Here is a 16,935-nt window from a genome sequence, read left to right as displayed (position 1 = left end):
AGTGTTTTACTTTATAGTTTCGTTTAGGAGTTCACTTTTTAATCCTCATGATTGAGCTAATTACAATTTAGGTTTGTCATAGGTGGAGCTACCTTATAAATTCACACCAGTGAAAATTTTTAACTTATTATCTATATTTGTATTTTTTTTTTTTGAGAAATGTTAATAAAATTGACACCACTAATTAATATATATATATATATATATATATATATATATATATATATATATATATATATATATAATAGGGGTCAACGTATAAATAAAAAATTATAACACTCCTTACATAATTATATGTAAAAAAAAGAATAATAAAAAAAAGAATAATAATTAAGAATTGAGGAAGAGGATAGTTAATCGTGTTAACATTACAATATCAGTTGAATATTTGAATGTGTATGAAGACTTTGATTGCTAGAACACTAAAAAATAATAATACTCAAATGTGTTTTTAGTGGCTAACTTGAAGGAAATGACTTTCCCTATTAGTGTGTGCTGGAAAGATTAAAATGATAATGAAGAAAAAAATAATTGGTAGAAAGTATGTAGAGTAATGATAATGAAGAAAAATAATTTCTAGAATTTAGGGAAAGAAAAAGTGTAGAATTTTAGTTTTTAAGAAGGTAGAAAAAGTTCTTAGAGTTTAGAAAAGAAGAAAATTACAGGTCAATAGATTTTAGGCAAAAAGAATATGTTTGTAGAATTTTTTTTATTTATTTATTTACTGGAAGGGTGATGCCGGAAGAAAAACTAAGCTACAAGCTATTGGCAGGTTCATGAACAAAACGCCACAGAGGAATCCCAGAAATGTCGTCCTCCAGAAGGCCTCCCAGCGTAGCCGGTGGATCAGTGAGAACATGGAGGCCAGCCGGGAGATGTCTGGAAGAATTCGCAATGCTGTCTGCTACCCGGTTCTGTTCCCAAAGAACGAAGTTGATCTGCCATACTTCCATTCTACGGAGAAGGTTCTTGCATGTCTCTAGGATATTGTGAGTCGTAATGCATGGGGGCTTTGATCCTGTCAAGTACGATACTACCTCCTCAGAGTTGGACTCGAAGATCACCTTAGTGTAGCCCATGGCTATGGTGAGCTGGATGCCTTTCAACAGGGCCCAAGATTCAGCTTCAAATGGCAAGCAATTCCCGATGGTATAGGTGAAGCCATGTAGCCAAGCACCTGAATGATCCCTGATAACTCCACCATAGGTGGCTTTGTTGTTAGAGGATACCGAGCCATCCACACTAACTTTAACGAACTCTTCTGGTGGCTTGGACCAACAGAGCTGCTTCCATGTCGCCATTCCAGTAGATCTTAAAGAACCATTTGCTCTTGCGAAAGCTTTACAGGTATGCTCAACTTGCGCCCGAATCCAGTCAACTTTGAGGAGCTGTTAAATACAAACTCGTTTCTCCACTTTCACACCCACCAGATCGTTGTGGCGAAGAGGGTGCTGGGCATAAAGGGAAACCGGCCGCTGCCATTCTCTGAGATGCCTTTCTCCATCCAGCTCGTGAACGGAAGGCTTTTTAAGTTCTCGTATGAAGCTGCCAACACCGCCTTCCAGACGTCACGAAAAAATATACAAAGTTTAGACACGCACAAAAAGTCAAGTTTGGAAGCATAAGGATGAATTTTAAAAGTCTATAAAAGTTAATGAGTTTTTTGTTGAACATATAATATATATAAGCAAATTATATCATAGATTAAATTATTTATTTACAGTTAGTATATTATGTGTCAGCAGTTATCAGATTATATATTTGTAAATAAACTGAAATCACATAATATGTTAACTACATCACATAATATATTAACATTGTTTAATAACATAGTTAACTTATTAATATATTTTGATTTATTTGACCACTATTAGTTGTTTGATTGAGTTAAATATTCAGTATAAATATTTGATTAATTAGCTTTTTGTAAAAACTTATTACTCTAAAATGTTAAAATTCAAAAAGCTGTTTAAAGCAACTTTTTTTATCAGCTTTTTGAGAAAGTCATTTTACATGTAATCAACTATATATCAGCTAACAGCTAATAGCTAATTTACCAAACATCTTTCTTCAATCAACTAATGCTATCATTAGGGATGGCAATGGGGCGGGCGAGGGGTGGGTGTGGGGATATCTCTCCCACCCCCGCACCCGCATTCCCAACCCACTCCCCGCACCCGCACTCGCACTCGCGCGGGTAATGAAATTCCTATGCCATACCCATCTCGTGGAGATTTTGCGGGTGCTGTTAATACACAACCTGGAACTCTAATTATTAATATTAGACTTAAATCTAATAAAAATTTTATACTACAATTCTAATTATCACATGGATTTTTTTATAAGTTTCAACATAACACTAAAATTTAATAAGAGTCAATGAAGTTAATTCTTTTTTTTTTTAAGTAAAATTGTGTTGGTAGTATAAATTGTATTAAGTGTTTACTCCTTATTTGTGTTGTTTCTATTCAATTTTTATTAACAGGAAACTAAGAAGTTTAATTCATTATGCATTTTAAATTATAAAATATGATAAATACTAATAACAATATATATATATATATATATATATATATATATATATATATATATATATATATATAAGTGCGGGTGCGGCGCGGGGATACCTCCCCGCACCCACCCCATACCCGCACGGATATACAAAATTCCCTCCATACCCGCACCCATCACTCAAATTGTGCGGGCATTTAAAAATCCATAAGGACGAGGATGCGAGTAGAATTGTCATCCCTAGCTATAAACCACTCAAACCCACTAAATTAATAAACTAACAATTATTTGCCAAACATTCCATTAACTACAAGCACAAAGTATGCAGTTAAAATTTTACAGTATGTCAGTTTCCCAGCCAAACGAGTTTGAAGACTTGAGAAAAGCAAATGAAGAAACTAAAGTGTATACCACAGGCCATCCAACTGAGTAGCGTACAAGATTAACACCAAACATACATCATATCATCAACTATCCTTTTAGACTTGTCATGAAGCATTTAAACTCGATTTTGCATATTGAGTGAAATATAATGACTGGTACTACAGCAAGTGTTGTGGTTCCACTCAGTCAGTCCAGTAATCGCTTGTGTTTACACCACGCAATTACAGCTACATATAGGATAATGCAGCCCGCGGAGCCACCCCCAATTGTCCACAGAAACTCCGGCATCCCAGCTATATCAGGATTGAACAATTCAATAGTGATATTCATACCGAAAACCCCAGCCACAGCCACGAAAGCACTTACGACGAGGGTTGCTGCCGTCAGCATGACCCCCATTTGCAGAAGATGGTTCTGCTTGTCATCCAGCATGATGTTGATGTAGTCTTCCGTGTCGTCCACATACTCACGCAGCTTTCGAGAGGTTCAACGAGATCGCGTTAGTGCCAGCACAAACGAAAACGAATGTCTATTCGAACATGAAGGTTAATTAATTACTTACAGTGGAGAGTTTGTTCAGTGTGCCGTCAATCTGAATAAAGTAGGCTTCTAGGAGCATTTCGAGTTCCTCCACGTTGAGATGCTTGCTTATGGCGCTGCGAGTTGTACTTGTGCGTGTTGTGTGGCTATCTCGCCCAAGCGTGTTTACTCTTTCCATAGGGTAATCGATCTCTGGATCAGCACCATTGCCTTCAATGGAGATTTCACCAGGAACCCTGTTACACCATATATATGAAAGGAAAATCTCAATCTGTCTTCCCATGGTGTTTTTACCAATAGAGTGTTGAAGAAGGAGAAACCGAGAAGGGATCTCATTTAAGGGAAGAGTAAACGTGTTAGGATCAAACGTTGACCACTATGCCAAAAGCTATAGCTAATAGCGAAGACGTAACTTTATTTCCTTATAGACCGGCAGACCGCCATCACATTTTCGAAAGGCAGGGTGCTGGGCTTGGCCCTTTACCAGCCTCTGCCCAACAATCCCTAGCCACCAATTGATAGATTTGGCCATTTACCGGCCTCTGCCCAACAAAATGGGAGTTTAGATGGAATTGAATACTTTCTCCAAGAAAACATAGAAGAACAAAAAGGCTTCATGATTTTACTAAAGGAAACCCGAGTGTACTGGATGGTGCATCCACCTGATTTTATTCAGATAATTATGAAATACACATATTCCACAAAACAGCGGGCATGGGATTATATAACTCGGAGAAAATAAGAGACAAGCAAACAGAGAATTGAACGATAATCAGGTTCCCGGAGGAGGATTTTCCTCTTATTTCTAAAGAAGCAAGCTTAATGGCAGAGCATAGAACGATATTACACACCTGTCATTCACATCTGACTGCATAACTTCATCATCCATGCCATCTTCTTGCTCATTCATGGAGGAAGCCGAAGAACTCTCAACTTCGAAAAGCTTGTCACTCAGATACATCTCTGCCATATCCTCATCGTCATCCAGTAAGTGTTCTAATTCATCTCTTACCTAAAAACAAATATGTTCCAATCTTATATACGATATATCCCAAGAAAAACCACATAGGACTAGACAACTAGAATACCTTTTGAACGCGCCCAGTTATTGCCACCAAGCGACTTTTAATTTGACGGACACGCTCCAAGTTCAGAGTACTAATCTTTGAAGTCAGTTTATCTAAAGCAGGATGAGCTTCCTGCTCCAATGTCCTCGCCTGAGATTAGACAACAAAAAACAACAACTCGAGAAAACTGAGTTACAAAGATGAGTAATGCTATAGGCTACTGGAATGAAAGAATCACAACACTATACCTCACTATCCAAGCAAGTGCAAGTGGCCTCTAGGCAGGCCTCTAGGGCAACAAATTCAAAGGGAAGAAGCTTGATTCCATCCCGGTTATCTTCAACTTGCTGATTTGCATCTCCCTTGCCCTCCTCATCCTTGCCTGGATAGTTTGAACGGCTAGCTCTTTGTGATTGTGAATCTTCTATAGCATACAGGTTTCCCCAGTCTACATTATTGCCTCCAATTCCAGTTTCCTTCATCATTATCACCACATCTTATAAGAAATTTTACAGATTCAAGGTAGCCTTTATATATATAATCAATAAAATGGAACAATCAAAGTGCTAAAATTAGCAAGGATTCCTAGTAAAAATATTTTAAAATTACAAAAACACAAAATACAATCTAGCATTTATTGCCCTAATTTTTACTCTCCAGCACTGAAAGAGAGAGAGAGAGAGAGAGACCTGGGACTTGGTAGCCTGGTGGTGGCGCAGGATTCTGCGCTGAAGCTCTTCAACAAAAGGGGCAACGGAGGGATCTTTGGCGTTAAGGAGAAGGACCTCTTGGGCGGTGATTATGGCCTTGATGTGTTCCAAGTTGATGACGATGGCTCGTTCACGGCCGAGAACGGTGGAGGGGTAGGAGAGAAGTGGGTCCAGTATACGAAGATCGCGGCCAGGAAGTCCCGTCCGCCGCATAATGGCGTGTTTTCCGGCCTCCACCACCTGCGCCTGCCCTGTGGAGTCCAGTAGAAGCCATGACCGGACTCCCGACGCCTTCTTTCGCAGTCCACTCCCAATGCCCGGGACGGCGGCGTTGTGCCCGTCGTCGTCGACCGCCGGCGCTGCGTTGACTTTAGTTGGAGGAGGGCCCCTCATCATTACGCGTGTTCGAGCTTGAGTAGCCTAAATTTGACGTCTAGTAAAGCTTCAAATTCCATGGTGCACAGGAATCAACGAATCTCTCTACATGGCTACTTTCACACCAATAAGGAAAATAATTTACCACAAAAAATATTCGAAGCATCTATCGTTTTCAATTTACTTTGTCGGCAGTGTCATGCCTGGCTTTTACCTCTTGTAGGTGATTTTCTCTCTAGTTATTTGTTCAAGTTGTGAAGTAGGGGGAGACTACACTTCAAGTTTGTTCCAAATTGTCCACTTCAACGGGTAAAACAAGTCTTAAGTGAGACTTTTTCTCTATTAAATTAACAAGTATTTTACTCGTGCGATGCGATGAATGAATTTGTTAAAATTTTTTAAAAATATTTGGATAAATATACAAATATATAAATTATAACATTGAATATTATATAATGCAATTGAAGAATTGAGTTGGATCGATTGTATTTTATTATGTTATCATTACTTGAATTCGAGCAAATAATTGCATAATTAATAGAAGTTGGCCATCTTGGTCATCATCCAGGACAACAATGACCATTTTATACTTAATGATTCTGTCTGTCCAGTGTTTGTCGCATGTCGTATGGTACATTTTGTCCGTATAGTCTTGAAGTTTATTCTCACAACCCTTACTCTTACATGCACTGAAGTATCAATCGCCTTCTGTGTCTATAATTTCTCCAACTACTCAAAATTCTTCTAACTATAAATTTTAAGTAAATTGCGTGAAAACTTTACTGGTTGAATCTTCAAACAAATTCAGTAGAAACTCTCTAACTGTGATTTTGACATTCTTCTTGTCATAAATCTCCTTCAAAGAAGTGACTGTGATATTTTTACTCAACATAGCGTCCAACGATCCATATTCAGTGATACTGTGCCAATACCTCTCCTTGAATTGAAAAACTCGGGGCATTCCTAGTTGAACAAAATCTTCGTTGTAGTGTAGGAACTAGAAATCCTTACCTCTCCTTGAATTGAAAAACTCGGGACATTCCTAGTTGAAAAAAATCTTCGTTGTAGTGTAGGAACTAGAAATCCTTACCTCACCATCTAATATAAAAGCATTTGTAAATAGGTATAATCGTATCAAAGAACTTTAACTCTGCCGTTGGGTTATTACTTACCATCATTGACCCTAACTCTACAAAGCTGTAGTATAACGATCAATGAATCTACCAAATCAGCATTATAGTAAGGCAAGATACAATTCACGTGCTCGTTCTACAAGATTATCGTCAACCGACTCTCTCTGAGTAAAAACAAATCCATGTCAATATAAAGACTATGTATATTTATACAAATAAATAAGTCATTTTAAAAAATACATACCGAGAATCTTTAAGACGAAATCAATCAGCCTTTTAGGATTTTGATTGACTTGAATATAACTTTTGGATCAGTAATGAAAACTACACGTCTAATCAAATCTGTGAAACCAACCAACCCATTTTAAGTTTGCAGTTATGAATGGATTAGAATAATATCAAAAAGGGATGTAAATAACACCAAACATAGAACGAAATTGTAATAACAACCAATGAACTGGTTGTTATCCACACCTTCGGGTGCCTTTAATTAAACGATCCAAAATCCTTGAATTTAAACATGTGTTTTGGGAAAATCGGAATCATCTTGATCCGAAATGCTAATCAAAGTGTCATTGTTCGCTTTCATAATGTACTTGTGATCGCATGACTTAAACCTCATTGCGAGAGGTTTGCATAACGAAATTTTGAATATCATACATTTTCCCTTCCTTCAAGAGTTTTTGAATATCATAAATTTTCCATTCCTTCAAGAGTTTGGTGAATTTTTTGACAAATTCTTTTGAGTTTATCATAAATTTTCCCTTCCTTCAAGAGTTTGTTGAATTTTCTGACAAATTCTTCTGAGTTCCCTAAGAGAATCACCCATAAATAAATTTTAATAAGTAAAAAGACTTAGAGAAATTGAGTCAATACCGCATTCACTGAGGTTCAAACCCGTAAGTCCGCAACCTCCCATATGCGAGGCAGCGAGAGCAACTTGGTGCCATTAGACTACAAGGTAATTAAATTTTGAGTAAATACCTAAAATGGTCCCTCGACTATAGCTAAATTCACAAATTGGTCATCGACTTTCAATTTCAACCAATTAAGTCCTTAACTTTACAATTTTGACACGATTTGGTCCTCCATCTATTTGACCATTTGTTGACCATGATCGACGATCTCCAGAAGAACCTTCAGCTCTTGTCAGAGCACGTGGAGGCCTGCAGGTTGACGTTGCACCGGTTTGGAAACACGTCGTCTTCTTCGCTCTGGTACGAACTCAACTACATTGAATCCAAAGGGAGGATGAAGAAAGGCGACCGGATTTGGTAGATTGCTTTGGGCAATGGATTCAAATGTAACAGTGCGGTCTGGAAATGCAACCGGAACTTAAAAACCCGACGATGGACCATGAAATTACATATATATATCCTCAAAAATCACAGTCAACAAACGATCAAATAGACAGAGGACCAAATTATGTTAAAATTGCAAAGTTAAGGACTTAATTGGTTGAAATTGAAAGTCGAGGACTAATTTGTGAATTTAACTATAGTCGAGAGATCATTTTGGGTATTTACTCTTAAATTTTTATAGTATAATAATTTATTTTGAAATCACAAGTAATGAAATACTCGTAGGAGTAAAAATGTAAAATTATTTATATGGGTATTTTCATGAAAAAAATACTAGTAAAATTCTCAAGGTATCACATCTTGTACGGAAATCAAAGACTCTTTTGTTTAATTGGAGGGAGGTTCGACCATAATTTACTTTTTATTTATTTATTTTTTATTATTATTATTTTTTTGCAGTCACATCCTCTGCCTAGCATAGAAATTTGGAGCAAACCCATGAATGGTTGAATGAAAGCAAATGTTGATGCGCCTTGTGACCTCATTAACAATAAAATGGGTTTGTGTGTCGTGATTAAAAATGATAAGGGTGAGTCTGCTTGCGCAAAGTGCATCCCTTGAAAATGCAAGTTAAAGACAACAGAGGTAGATGCGGTGTAGGGCTGAGCAGAATCCAAACAAACCAAAAAAACTGGCCGAATCGTGAACCGATCAAGACAAATCGAACCGAACCGCTACCCGATTCGCATAACCAAACCGACATCTAAAACGACGTCGGTTTACGGTTTTCGGGTAGGGTGGGTAAAAAATACATCCGATCCGTTCGAATACCCGATTTAAAACTAGGGTTGCGTACGTAGATAGCAATACGACGTCGTTTAGGCTTAGTATATATATATATATATATATATATATATATATATATATATATATATATATATATATATATATATGTTGTTACTCCTAACTTCACATTTGCGCAGTCAGTCTCTTGATTCTCTTCTCTTGCTAGGGTTTCCAGACGAGAGCTTCTCTTCTCTCATTCTCTGAGACTCTGAGTTCTCTCTGGTTCTCTGCGCAGTCGCACCTTGCGATTTTAGTCCTCACTCCTCAGTTCTCTCTTCTCTACTAGACAAAGACTACCTTCTTTGTAGTCTATACTCTCCTTGTCCGGTTGGTTCTGTTATAGACGACGAAACATTGGTCACTGGTGGAAGCCCTGAGGCCCTGAGTCCCTGACTGGTGTAGTGGTGCTGTGGTGGTCGTGGACGTGGTGCTGTGGTGGACTAGCGGTGTCGTCGACTTCCAGTAAACTGAAGGCCTGAAGCCCTCATTCTCTGGGGTATTTGTGAGAAAAGAAGTAACTCGCTGACCCTATTTTTATATATTTGCAGTTCTTAAATTTATTGTGATGTATTATGTGGTCTCTGTGATATTGTAGTGGAAGCACTGACTTTGTTAGCTGTTACTGCAAACCCTAGTTTTGTAAAAGTTATTTCTTAAAGTTATTGGCATATTGCTCTGAGTTTATTGCGAATTTGTGATCTATTTTGTGATATGTTGTGTGACATTCTGGATTTCTGGTGGAAGCACTGACTGTGTGTGATTATGATTTCTATGATTCTTTGAATTGTGGACTGTGATTAAGTCAATCTGTTGAGAAGTTCCAGATTGTATATCACTTGTCCCTTGTTTGTGATGTTATGATACTTGATTATGGTTTCTATGATTCTTTGAATTGTGGACTGTGATTAAGTCAATCTGTTGAGAAGTTCCAGATTGTATATCACTTGTCCCTTGTTTGTGATGTTATGATACTTGATTATGGTTTCTATGATTCTTTGAATTGTGGACTGTGATTAAGTCAATCTGTTGAGAAGTTCCAGATTGTATATCACTTGTCCCTTGTTTGTGATGTTATGATACTTGATTATGGTTTCTATGATTCTTTGATTTCTGTGGACTGTGATTAAGTCAATCTGTTGAGAAGTTCCAGATTGTATCTTGATTTCATAACTTTTATGTGATTAAGTCAATCTGTGATTCATATTCTGCATTCTGGTGGAAGCACTGACTGTTATAACTTATAAGAGTCTTATAAATTTCAGTGTTATAAACTTATAATGTCTCTTAAAGGCTTTAATTGGTGGAAGCCCCATAGAAATTCAGTTAATGATGTTGATGAAATGAGCTGTTTTTATGTTATAACAGTCTCTGATTCATCTGGATATTTAAAATATATCCCTGAATCTGGATTTCTTTGTAAGTTTATGGATGTATTCCCTTAATTGTATTTGTATATTTGTAATTTTGTATTAAAAAGCAAAGATTGGAGTCTGGGGGTAAGAAACAAACTGAGTTGGATATGTACTTGAGTGAGGGAATAGTTGAAGAGGAAGAATCTTTTGATATACTTGGATGGTGGAAGATCAACTCTGCTAGGTTTCCAGTTCTGTCTAAGCTTGCTAGGGATGTCCTAGCCATTCCAATCTCCACTGTAGCCTCAGAATCTGCCTTCAGTACTTCTGGAAGAGTATTGGATCCTTTTAGGAGTTCTTTAACTCCAAAAATTGTGGAAGCATTGGTGTGTACACAAGATTGGCTTAGAAAGCAAAATACTCCTTTATGTATTGAGGAGAATCTGGAAGAGTTGGAGAGGTTTGAAAAAGGTATGACTTATATTTTAATCCTTAACTTGCTTAAATTGTTAATACACTTAACTTTTGTTGTTTATTTTGCAGAGTTAAGTGGTGATGGTGGAAGTGGGAGGTCTCTTGGTTCTACACTTGCTACAATTCCTGTAATGTTATTATTTACATTACTTGATTTACTTACTTGATTTTATTGCAATCTTTTACAGTATTTGACTGTTTAACTAAATTGCAATCTAATCTCACTTGCTATTTTTTGAGCCCACTGTGTTTGACTCAATTACACTGGACATCTGTAAGTATCAAACTCTGTAAGTGTGAAGACCTGGTAACTTGTACTAAGTTGCTGCCTCAAGTACCTTGGGCATTTGGTAATGTATGGACTATTTTATTCTGTCTGTTCACTTTAAGTTGGCAAGTTTGGCAATGATGAAGCTTCCACCTTCAATCTGAAAAGGAAATGATTAAGTTGGTCAGTTGCTCTATACTTAAGGTATATTGAAGCAATATGCCCTTAATCCAAATGATATGGAAAAAATGCTTACTGAGCTAATATTTATATAATCCCTTCTCTGTTTTTCATTTTCTAATGCTTGCTCAGTTGCTTTACTTGCTTACTTGCTTGTGTACTAATTATTTACACTAACTTGCCACAATTCACAGGAAGAAGAATAAGTCTAATTGTCTGAATTCTAAAAGTCTAGGAGTTGCTGAATGCTGAATTGCTGATTTTGGGTGAATTTGTATTTGTGGTGCTTCGGTTTAAAGTTTAAACAGTTGTGTATGTAGTATGTAAATTTGTATGTAGTAAGTAGTATACTAGCTAGTATGTACTTCTGGAGTTTTTTTGGAGTCTTAGACTCTTAGCCACTTAAGAGTTAAGACTCTTAATGTTAGTTAATAGACTACTTAGTAATACTAATTACTAACTTAGTAGCTTAGTATTACAGGTATTAGTCTATTACACTATCATTCTATTAATTATTTACTTATTTATTCAATATTTCAGACTTTCAGTTACTTATTATTGTGCTTTTGATTTTAATTTATGAATTTTGAGTAAATACCACCTATGGTCCCTCGAGTTTAGTGGCATCGCCATCAACGGTCCCTAACTTCCGTAATTACCATCCGTCATCCTCCGAGTTATCAAAAGTTACCTTCTAGCGTTCTTCCGTTACTTCCTCCCGTCTCAGCCGTCAAAATGGAGGGTAATATTGTCATTTGACTTATACGAAAAGAGTTAATACCAGCCAAGGTCCCTCGAGTTTGGTGGTTTGGCGGTTTGGCCATCTTTAGTCCCAAGTTTTCATATTCCATTATTTTCCCTCTTTCATATTCTCTTCTTCAAATGTATTATTATTATACTATTATTTATAGTTATTATTAAATTCTTATTATTATTACTATTATTTAAAGTTATTATTGTTATTATTAAATTATTATTGTTATTGTTATTATTATATTATTAGCATTAAATTATTATTATTATTGTTGTTATTATTATTATTATTATTATTATTATTAAATTATTATTATTATTATTATTATTATTTATTGTTATTTTTTTAATTATTATTACTATTATTATTATTGTTATTGTTGTTGTTTTTGTCGTTGTAGAAATGTACAAATGCTATTATTATTATTATTATTATTATTATTATTATTATTATTATTATTATTGTTATTATTATTGTTATTGTTATTATTATTATTAAATTCTTATTATTATTACTATTATTTATTGTTGTTATTATTATTATTAAATTATTAAATTATTATTATTATTGTTGTTGTAGAAATGTGCAAATGCTATATAGGATGAGTGTATTTAATAAAATTAAAAAATTAGAGAAATAAAAATCTGGAGGAATGGAAAAATGGAAAACTGAAAAAATGGAGAAGGAAAACTGGAAAAATGGAGAAAGAAAACTGGAGAAATGGAGAAATGAAAAACTCGAAATGGAAAAACAGATAAATGAAGTAAACGACCCCTATACATTTGTAAATTTTCTTTAATATTGTATAGGAGAAGAGGGAGTTCGAGTTGGAAGTTGAGAAACCACCAACTTTCTTTAATATTGTTTGGCCAAGTTTGGGACTAAAGATGGCCAAACCACCAATAATAATAATAATAATAATAATAATAATAATAATAATAATAATAATAATAATTTAATAATAACAATAACAATAATAATAATAATAATATGAATATGAATATAATAATAATAATAATAATAATAATAATAATAATAATAATAATTTAATGCTAATAATATAATAATAACAATAACAATAATAATAATTTAATAATAACAATAATAACTGTAAATAATAGTAATAATAATAAGAATTTAATAATAACTATAAATAATAGTAATAATAATACATTTGAAGAAGAGAATATGAAAGAAGGAAAATAATGGAATATGGAAACTTAGGACTAAAGATGGCTAAACCACCAAACTCGAGGGACCTTGGCTGGTATTAACTCTTTTTGTATAAGTCAAATGACAATATTACCCTCCATTTTGACGGCTGAGACAGGAGGAAGTAACGGAAGGACGCTAGGAGGGGAAGGACGCTAGGAGGTAACTTTTGACAACTCGGAGGATGACGAATGGTAATTACGGAAGTTAGGGACCGTTGATGGCGATGCCACCAAACTCGAGGGACCATAGGTGGTATTTACTCATGAATTTTTTATTTGATTTCAACAATATGTTATTAACCGAAATAATGTCGGATATCCGACCGTCCCGATCCAAACCGAACAATGATATAACCGACCGGATAAGTCAACAATTTTAAACGGATAGGGTAGTCAAAATACATATCCAAAATCCGATCGGATGAACCTATCCCTCACCCGATCCGTCCGAACTGTCCGGATGCACACTCCTAATGCGGTGTGAATCGAGGAAGCGCTAGCTTGGATTGAGAATTAAAGAATTGCTCGATCAACTCATATTGAGTCGGAACCAAATGTTCGGCGAACACATGAGTAGCACATGCTCTTGCAATGGTTGTTGTTTCTATGACCGAATATATGGTTTGGTTTAATGTACCGCTAACTATCATTTTTGATAGTTCGGATTTTGACATTATTTAAGGAAAATTCATTTGTTTGTTTAAAAAAAATAAAAAATAAAATAAAATAAAGGCAAAAAAAGAAGAAGTGCAAATTAAACATTATCTTTAATGTAACTATATGAACTTCTCATATATAATCTTGCATTGATATACTTTGAATTATTTATTTAAATACAAAATTGTGCATTAAATTAATCGCGCAATGCGCGTGTAAAACTAGTATCAATATATGTGGGTATTAGTATTGTATTATAGATATTTTATTTATTTTTTAAAATTACCGCCGTGGTGCACGCATGGCAACAAGTCCATCCTCGTCGAGACCGTATTGTTGTGCCGGCTGCCCCTGTACTGCAGCATGTCACTGCCATCGTGACACAATTACAGCAGCAACAAGACACGGCCGGACACACGTCTGCCCCACCGGATCTCCACACGCCAACAAGGAAATGCTATTTCGACGCGGGTTTTTCGCATGCCACGGGAAAGGCCACTGTCGGGGCAGTGTTGATCGATGGGGAAGGGGGATATATCTCGGCATTCAGTGCGCTCTTATCGAATTGTCTCTCCCCACTTATGGCCGAAGCATTCGCATGCAAAGAAGCCCTGTCGTGGTTATGGAATCGTGGAGAACGGTCTATACAATTATTCACGAATTGTTTAACATTAAAACAATACTTGTTAGACGCAACTGCCTCACTCCAGTCATATGTTGGCTATGCCGTTGATGTATGCAGAGCACGCATCGCCTATTTTGATTATTGTTCAGTTATTTTTATTCCTAGATCAGAAAACTATTTAGCTCATAGTTTAGCTTCTTTTTATTCACACTGCTACTATGTATTCGGACTCTGTCCCTCTAGACTCTATTTCAGAGTATTTTGAATAAATGCCATGCTGGCTCCTTTAAAAAAAAACCACTTTAAAAAATTGTTAAATATAATTTAAATTAAAATTTGTTAATTATTTTTATTTATTAAAAAAAGGATTTCGCAGTTCACATGTCTATGAGAAAAGAGATGCCAATATTAAAATTACTGAATTGTATATTTATTTAACACCAAATGGACAGAATAACAAATGAGAGACTAAATTGAGTAAAAACACAAAAGTCTGGGACTAAATTGAGCGAAACACAAAAGTCTAGGACGATATTAGGTCACCAAAGTCGTTTAGGACGAAATTGAGAAAAACCACTATAGTCGAGGATGATTTTGGGTATTAACTCTTTTAATATTGGACATAAATACTTTAAAATGCTAGACTGTGTGTATAACTGTATAATATCAATCATTATCGTGTGGATCATGGTCCATACAAGTTGTGTGGACCATATTTTGTATACTGTAAAATAATTTACATTCAGTACAAAAATAATGTACATACAATACAAAAATAATGTACATTGTGTTCAGGAGATGTACATTATTTTTGTACTGAGTGTACATTATATTGTAAAAGTACGTTCAGTACAAAAATAATGTATATTTAATATATTAAAAATGTACTTTTTGTTATGATCCACATAATACTGTGTAGACCATGACCCACACAATAATTTGTCAGTGTATACTCGGTAGTCGGTATATGTTCTCAAAAAAAAAAAAAAAAAAAAAAAAATTCTCGGTATATCATTAAAATTTGGGCTTGATATGATTTTGATGAAGATCCAACCCAATACTTCTAAGTTCTAACATTGAGCCTTCACCCAAACCCTAGCCATTCCAGTTTCAAACGCAGCTGTTCAGTTTCGGCTTTCTTCCGAGTCTCCATCTCTTCTTTCGTTTCAGAGTTCCGGTTTTCTTTCACAAAATGGTGAATTTTCTCACAACTTGATTGGTTTTGTTTTGTTCGCGCATTTGATTTATAGACAATCATACTAATTTATATGAATGTGCGTTTCACAAAATGGTGAATTTTCTCACAACTTGATTGGTTTTGTTTTGTTCGCACATTTGATTTATAGACAATCATACTAATTTATATGAATGTGCGGATAATTGCAGGTTCTCCCAAACGATATCGATTTGTTGAACCCTCCTGCTGAGCTCGAGAAGAAAAAGCACAAGCTCAAGCGCCTCGTGCAGTCTCCCAATTCTTTCTTCATGGTATATTCTCTCTTACTTACGATTGGTTCTCTGTTTTGTTCGCTTAAGTTTTTTTCGTATTGGTTAAATTTTGCTTTGCTTGGGTTTTGATTTTGTTTTTCCTGTTGTGATTGTGGTTTGCTTGTAGGATGTCAAGTGTCAAGGTTGCTTCAACATGTAAGTAATTTGATTATGTTTTGTTTCTTTTGTTGTATTGTATGAAATCATTCTTGAAATTTAGTAGTTTAGTTACTTGTGCTTAATGATTTGTTGTTAATGGTGATTACAAAATAAAAAATGATTTGATCCGATATGTACAGAACCACTGTGTTCAGCCACTCTCAGACTGTTGTGGTGTGCGGGAACTGCCAGACGGTATTGTGCCAGCCTACTGGTGGGCGTGCCAGACTCACGGAGGGATGCTCTTTCAGGAGGAAGGGTGACTAAAGGCAGGATATTGTCTCTTTTTTTTTTGTTTGAAGTTTGATATACTCCTAAAATTTTGAATTTCAATGTGTAGCTTGTGTTGAGACTTGTGTTTTAGATAAACAGTGTTATAAAATGATGTGTTTGACAAATTATGTTTTCGAATGATAGATTCTGTTTCATCTAGCAATATGTCTCTATTTTATTTGGAGTTAATATATATTGTGATTGTGATTGCCATTATGTTTGTATAATTGTTGATGCAATTATGAAATTCCGGCCAAAGCTATGTTGATTCTTGTGTGAAATTATTCAATCTTTATGAAATTCTGTCCAAAGCTATGTTGATTCTTGAGTGAAATTATTCAATCTGTCTTTCTATATACTGCAAAAGATGCTGTTGAACTTTGGTCATTACAAATATCTTGAGATTTGCAGCTTATTCTTTTGTTCTGTTTTCATTCTATGTTTCAAGACAAGAACATGGTCTGCTCCTGAATATAAAATGCACATTAACTCACTGCTCTCAACTGCTATGACAAGAACAAGGTGTGTTCATCGTAATATGCACATGCAGTCACCGGTTTTGAGTACACACTGCTACTTGTGATAGATGTTTTGTTGCATTTTTGTCACGGTTCTATTATAATT

General features: G+C 35.3%; 2 protein-coding genes across 2 annotated transcripts; one reads left to right on the top strand and one right to left on the bottom strand.

Annotated features, from left to right (window-relative positions):
• Positions 1 to 2,893: 2,893 nt before the first annotated feature.
• Positions 2,894 to 5,838, bottom strand: LOC109162145 (magnesium transporter MRS2-3-like). Its single transcript, XM_019310858.1, has 6 exons — positions 5,192 to 5,838; positions 4,751 to 4,978; positions 4,524 to 4,652; positions 4,287 to 4,447; positions 3,458 to 3,671; positions 2,894 to 3,369 (listed from the first exon to the last, which is right to left on the bottom strand). The coding sequence occupies exons 1-6, from the start codon at positions 5,606 to 5,608 to the stop codon at positions 3,082 to 3,084; spliced, it is 1,437 nt and encodes a 478-aa protein (XP_019166403.1). The 5' UTR covers positions 5,609 to 5,838; the 3' UTR covers positions 2,894 to 3,081.
• A 9,623-nt stretch (positions 5,839 to 15,461) lies between these two features.
• On the top strand, positions 15,462 to 16,474 carry LOC109161624 (40S ribosomal protein S27-2). The gene is made up of 4 exons (XM_019310108.1): positions 15,462 to 15,586; positions 15,778 to 15,879; positions 16,007 to 16,035; positions 16,179 to 16,474. The coding sequence occupies exons 1-4, from the start codon at positions 15,584 to 15,586 to the stop codon at positions 16,303 to 16,305; spliced, it is 261 nt and encodes an 86-aa protein (XP_019165653.1). The 5' UTR covers positions 15,462 to 15,583; the 3' UTR covers positions 16,306 to 16,474.
• The last annotated feature ends 461 nt before the right edge of the window (positions 16,475 to 16,935 follow it).

Source organism: Ipomoea nil, unplaced genomic scaffold (assembly GCF_001879475.1).
Source record: "Ipomoea nil cultivar Tokyo-kokei standard unplaced genomic scaffold, Asagao_1.1 scaffold2926, whole genome shotgun sequence".
NCBI lineage: Eukaryota > Viridiplantae > Streptophyta > Magnoliopsida > Solanales > Convolvulaceae > Ipomoea > Ipomoea nil.
The sequence above is the reverse complement of the archived record's forward strand: the minus strand, read 5'-3'. Positions and strand labels throughout refer to the sequence as shown.

Coding starts and splice junctions, on each gene's coding strand:
- LOC109161624 (XM_019310108.1), top strand. Junction 15,880..16,006: donor CTCCCAATTCTTTCTTCATG/GTATATTCTCTC, acceptor GTTTGCTTGTAG/GATGTCAAGTGTCAAGGTTG. Junction 16,036..16,178: donor TGTCAAGGTTGCTTCAACAT/GTAAGTAATTTG, acceptor CGATATGTACAG/AACCACTGTGTTCAGCCACT.
- LOC109162145 (XM_019310858.1), bottom strand. CDS start 5,608: ATGATGAGGGGCCCTCCTCCAACTAAAGTCAACGCAGCGCCGGCGGTC. Junction 4,653..4,750: donor GCACTTGCTTGGATAGTGAG/GTATAGTGTTGT, acceptor GTCTAATCTCAG/GCGAGGACATTGGAGCAGGA. Junction 4,448..4,523: donor TAACTGGGCGCGTTCAAAAG/GTATTCTAGTTG, acceptor ATTTGTTTTTAG/GTAAGAGATGAATTAGAACA.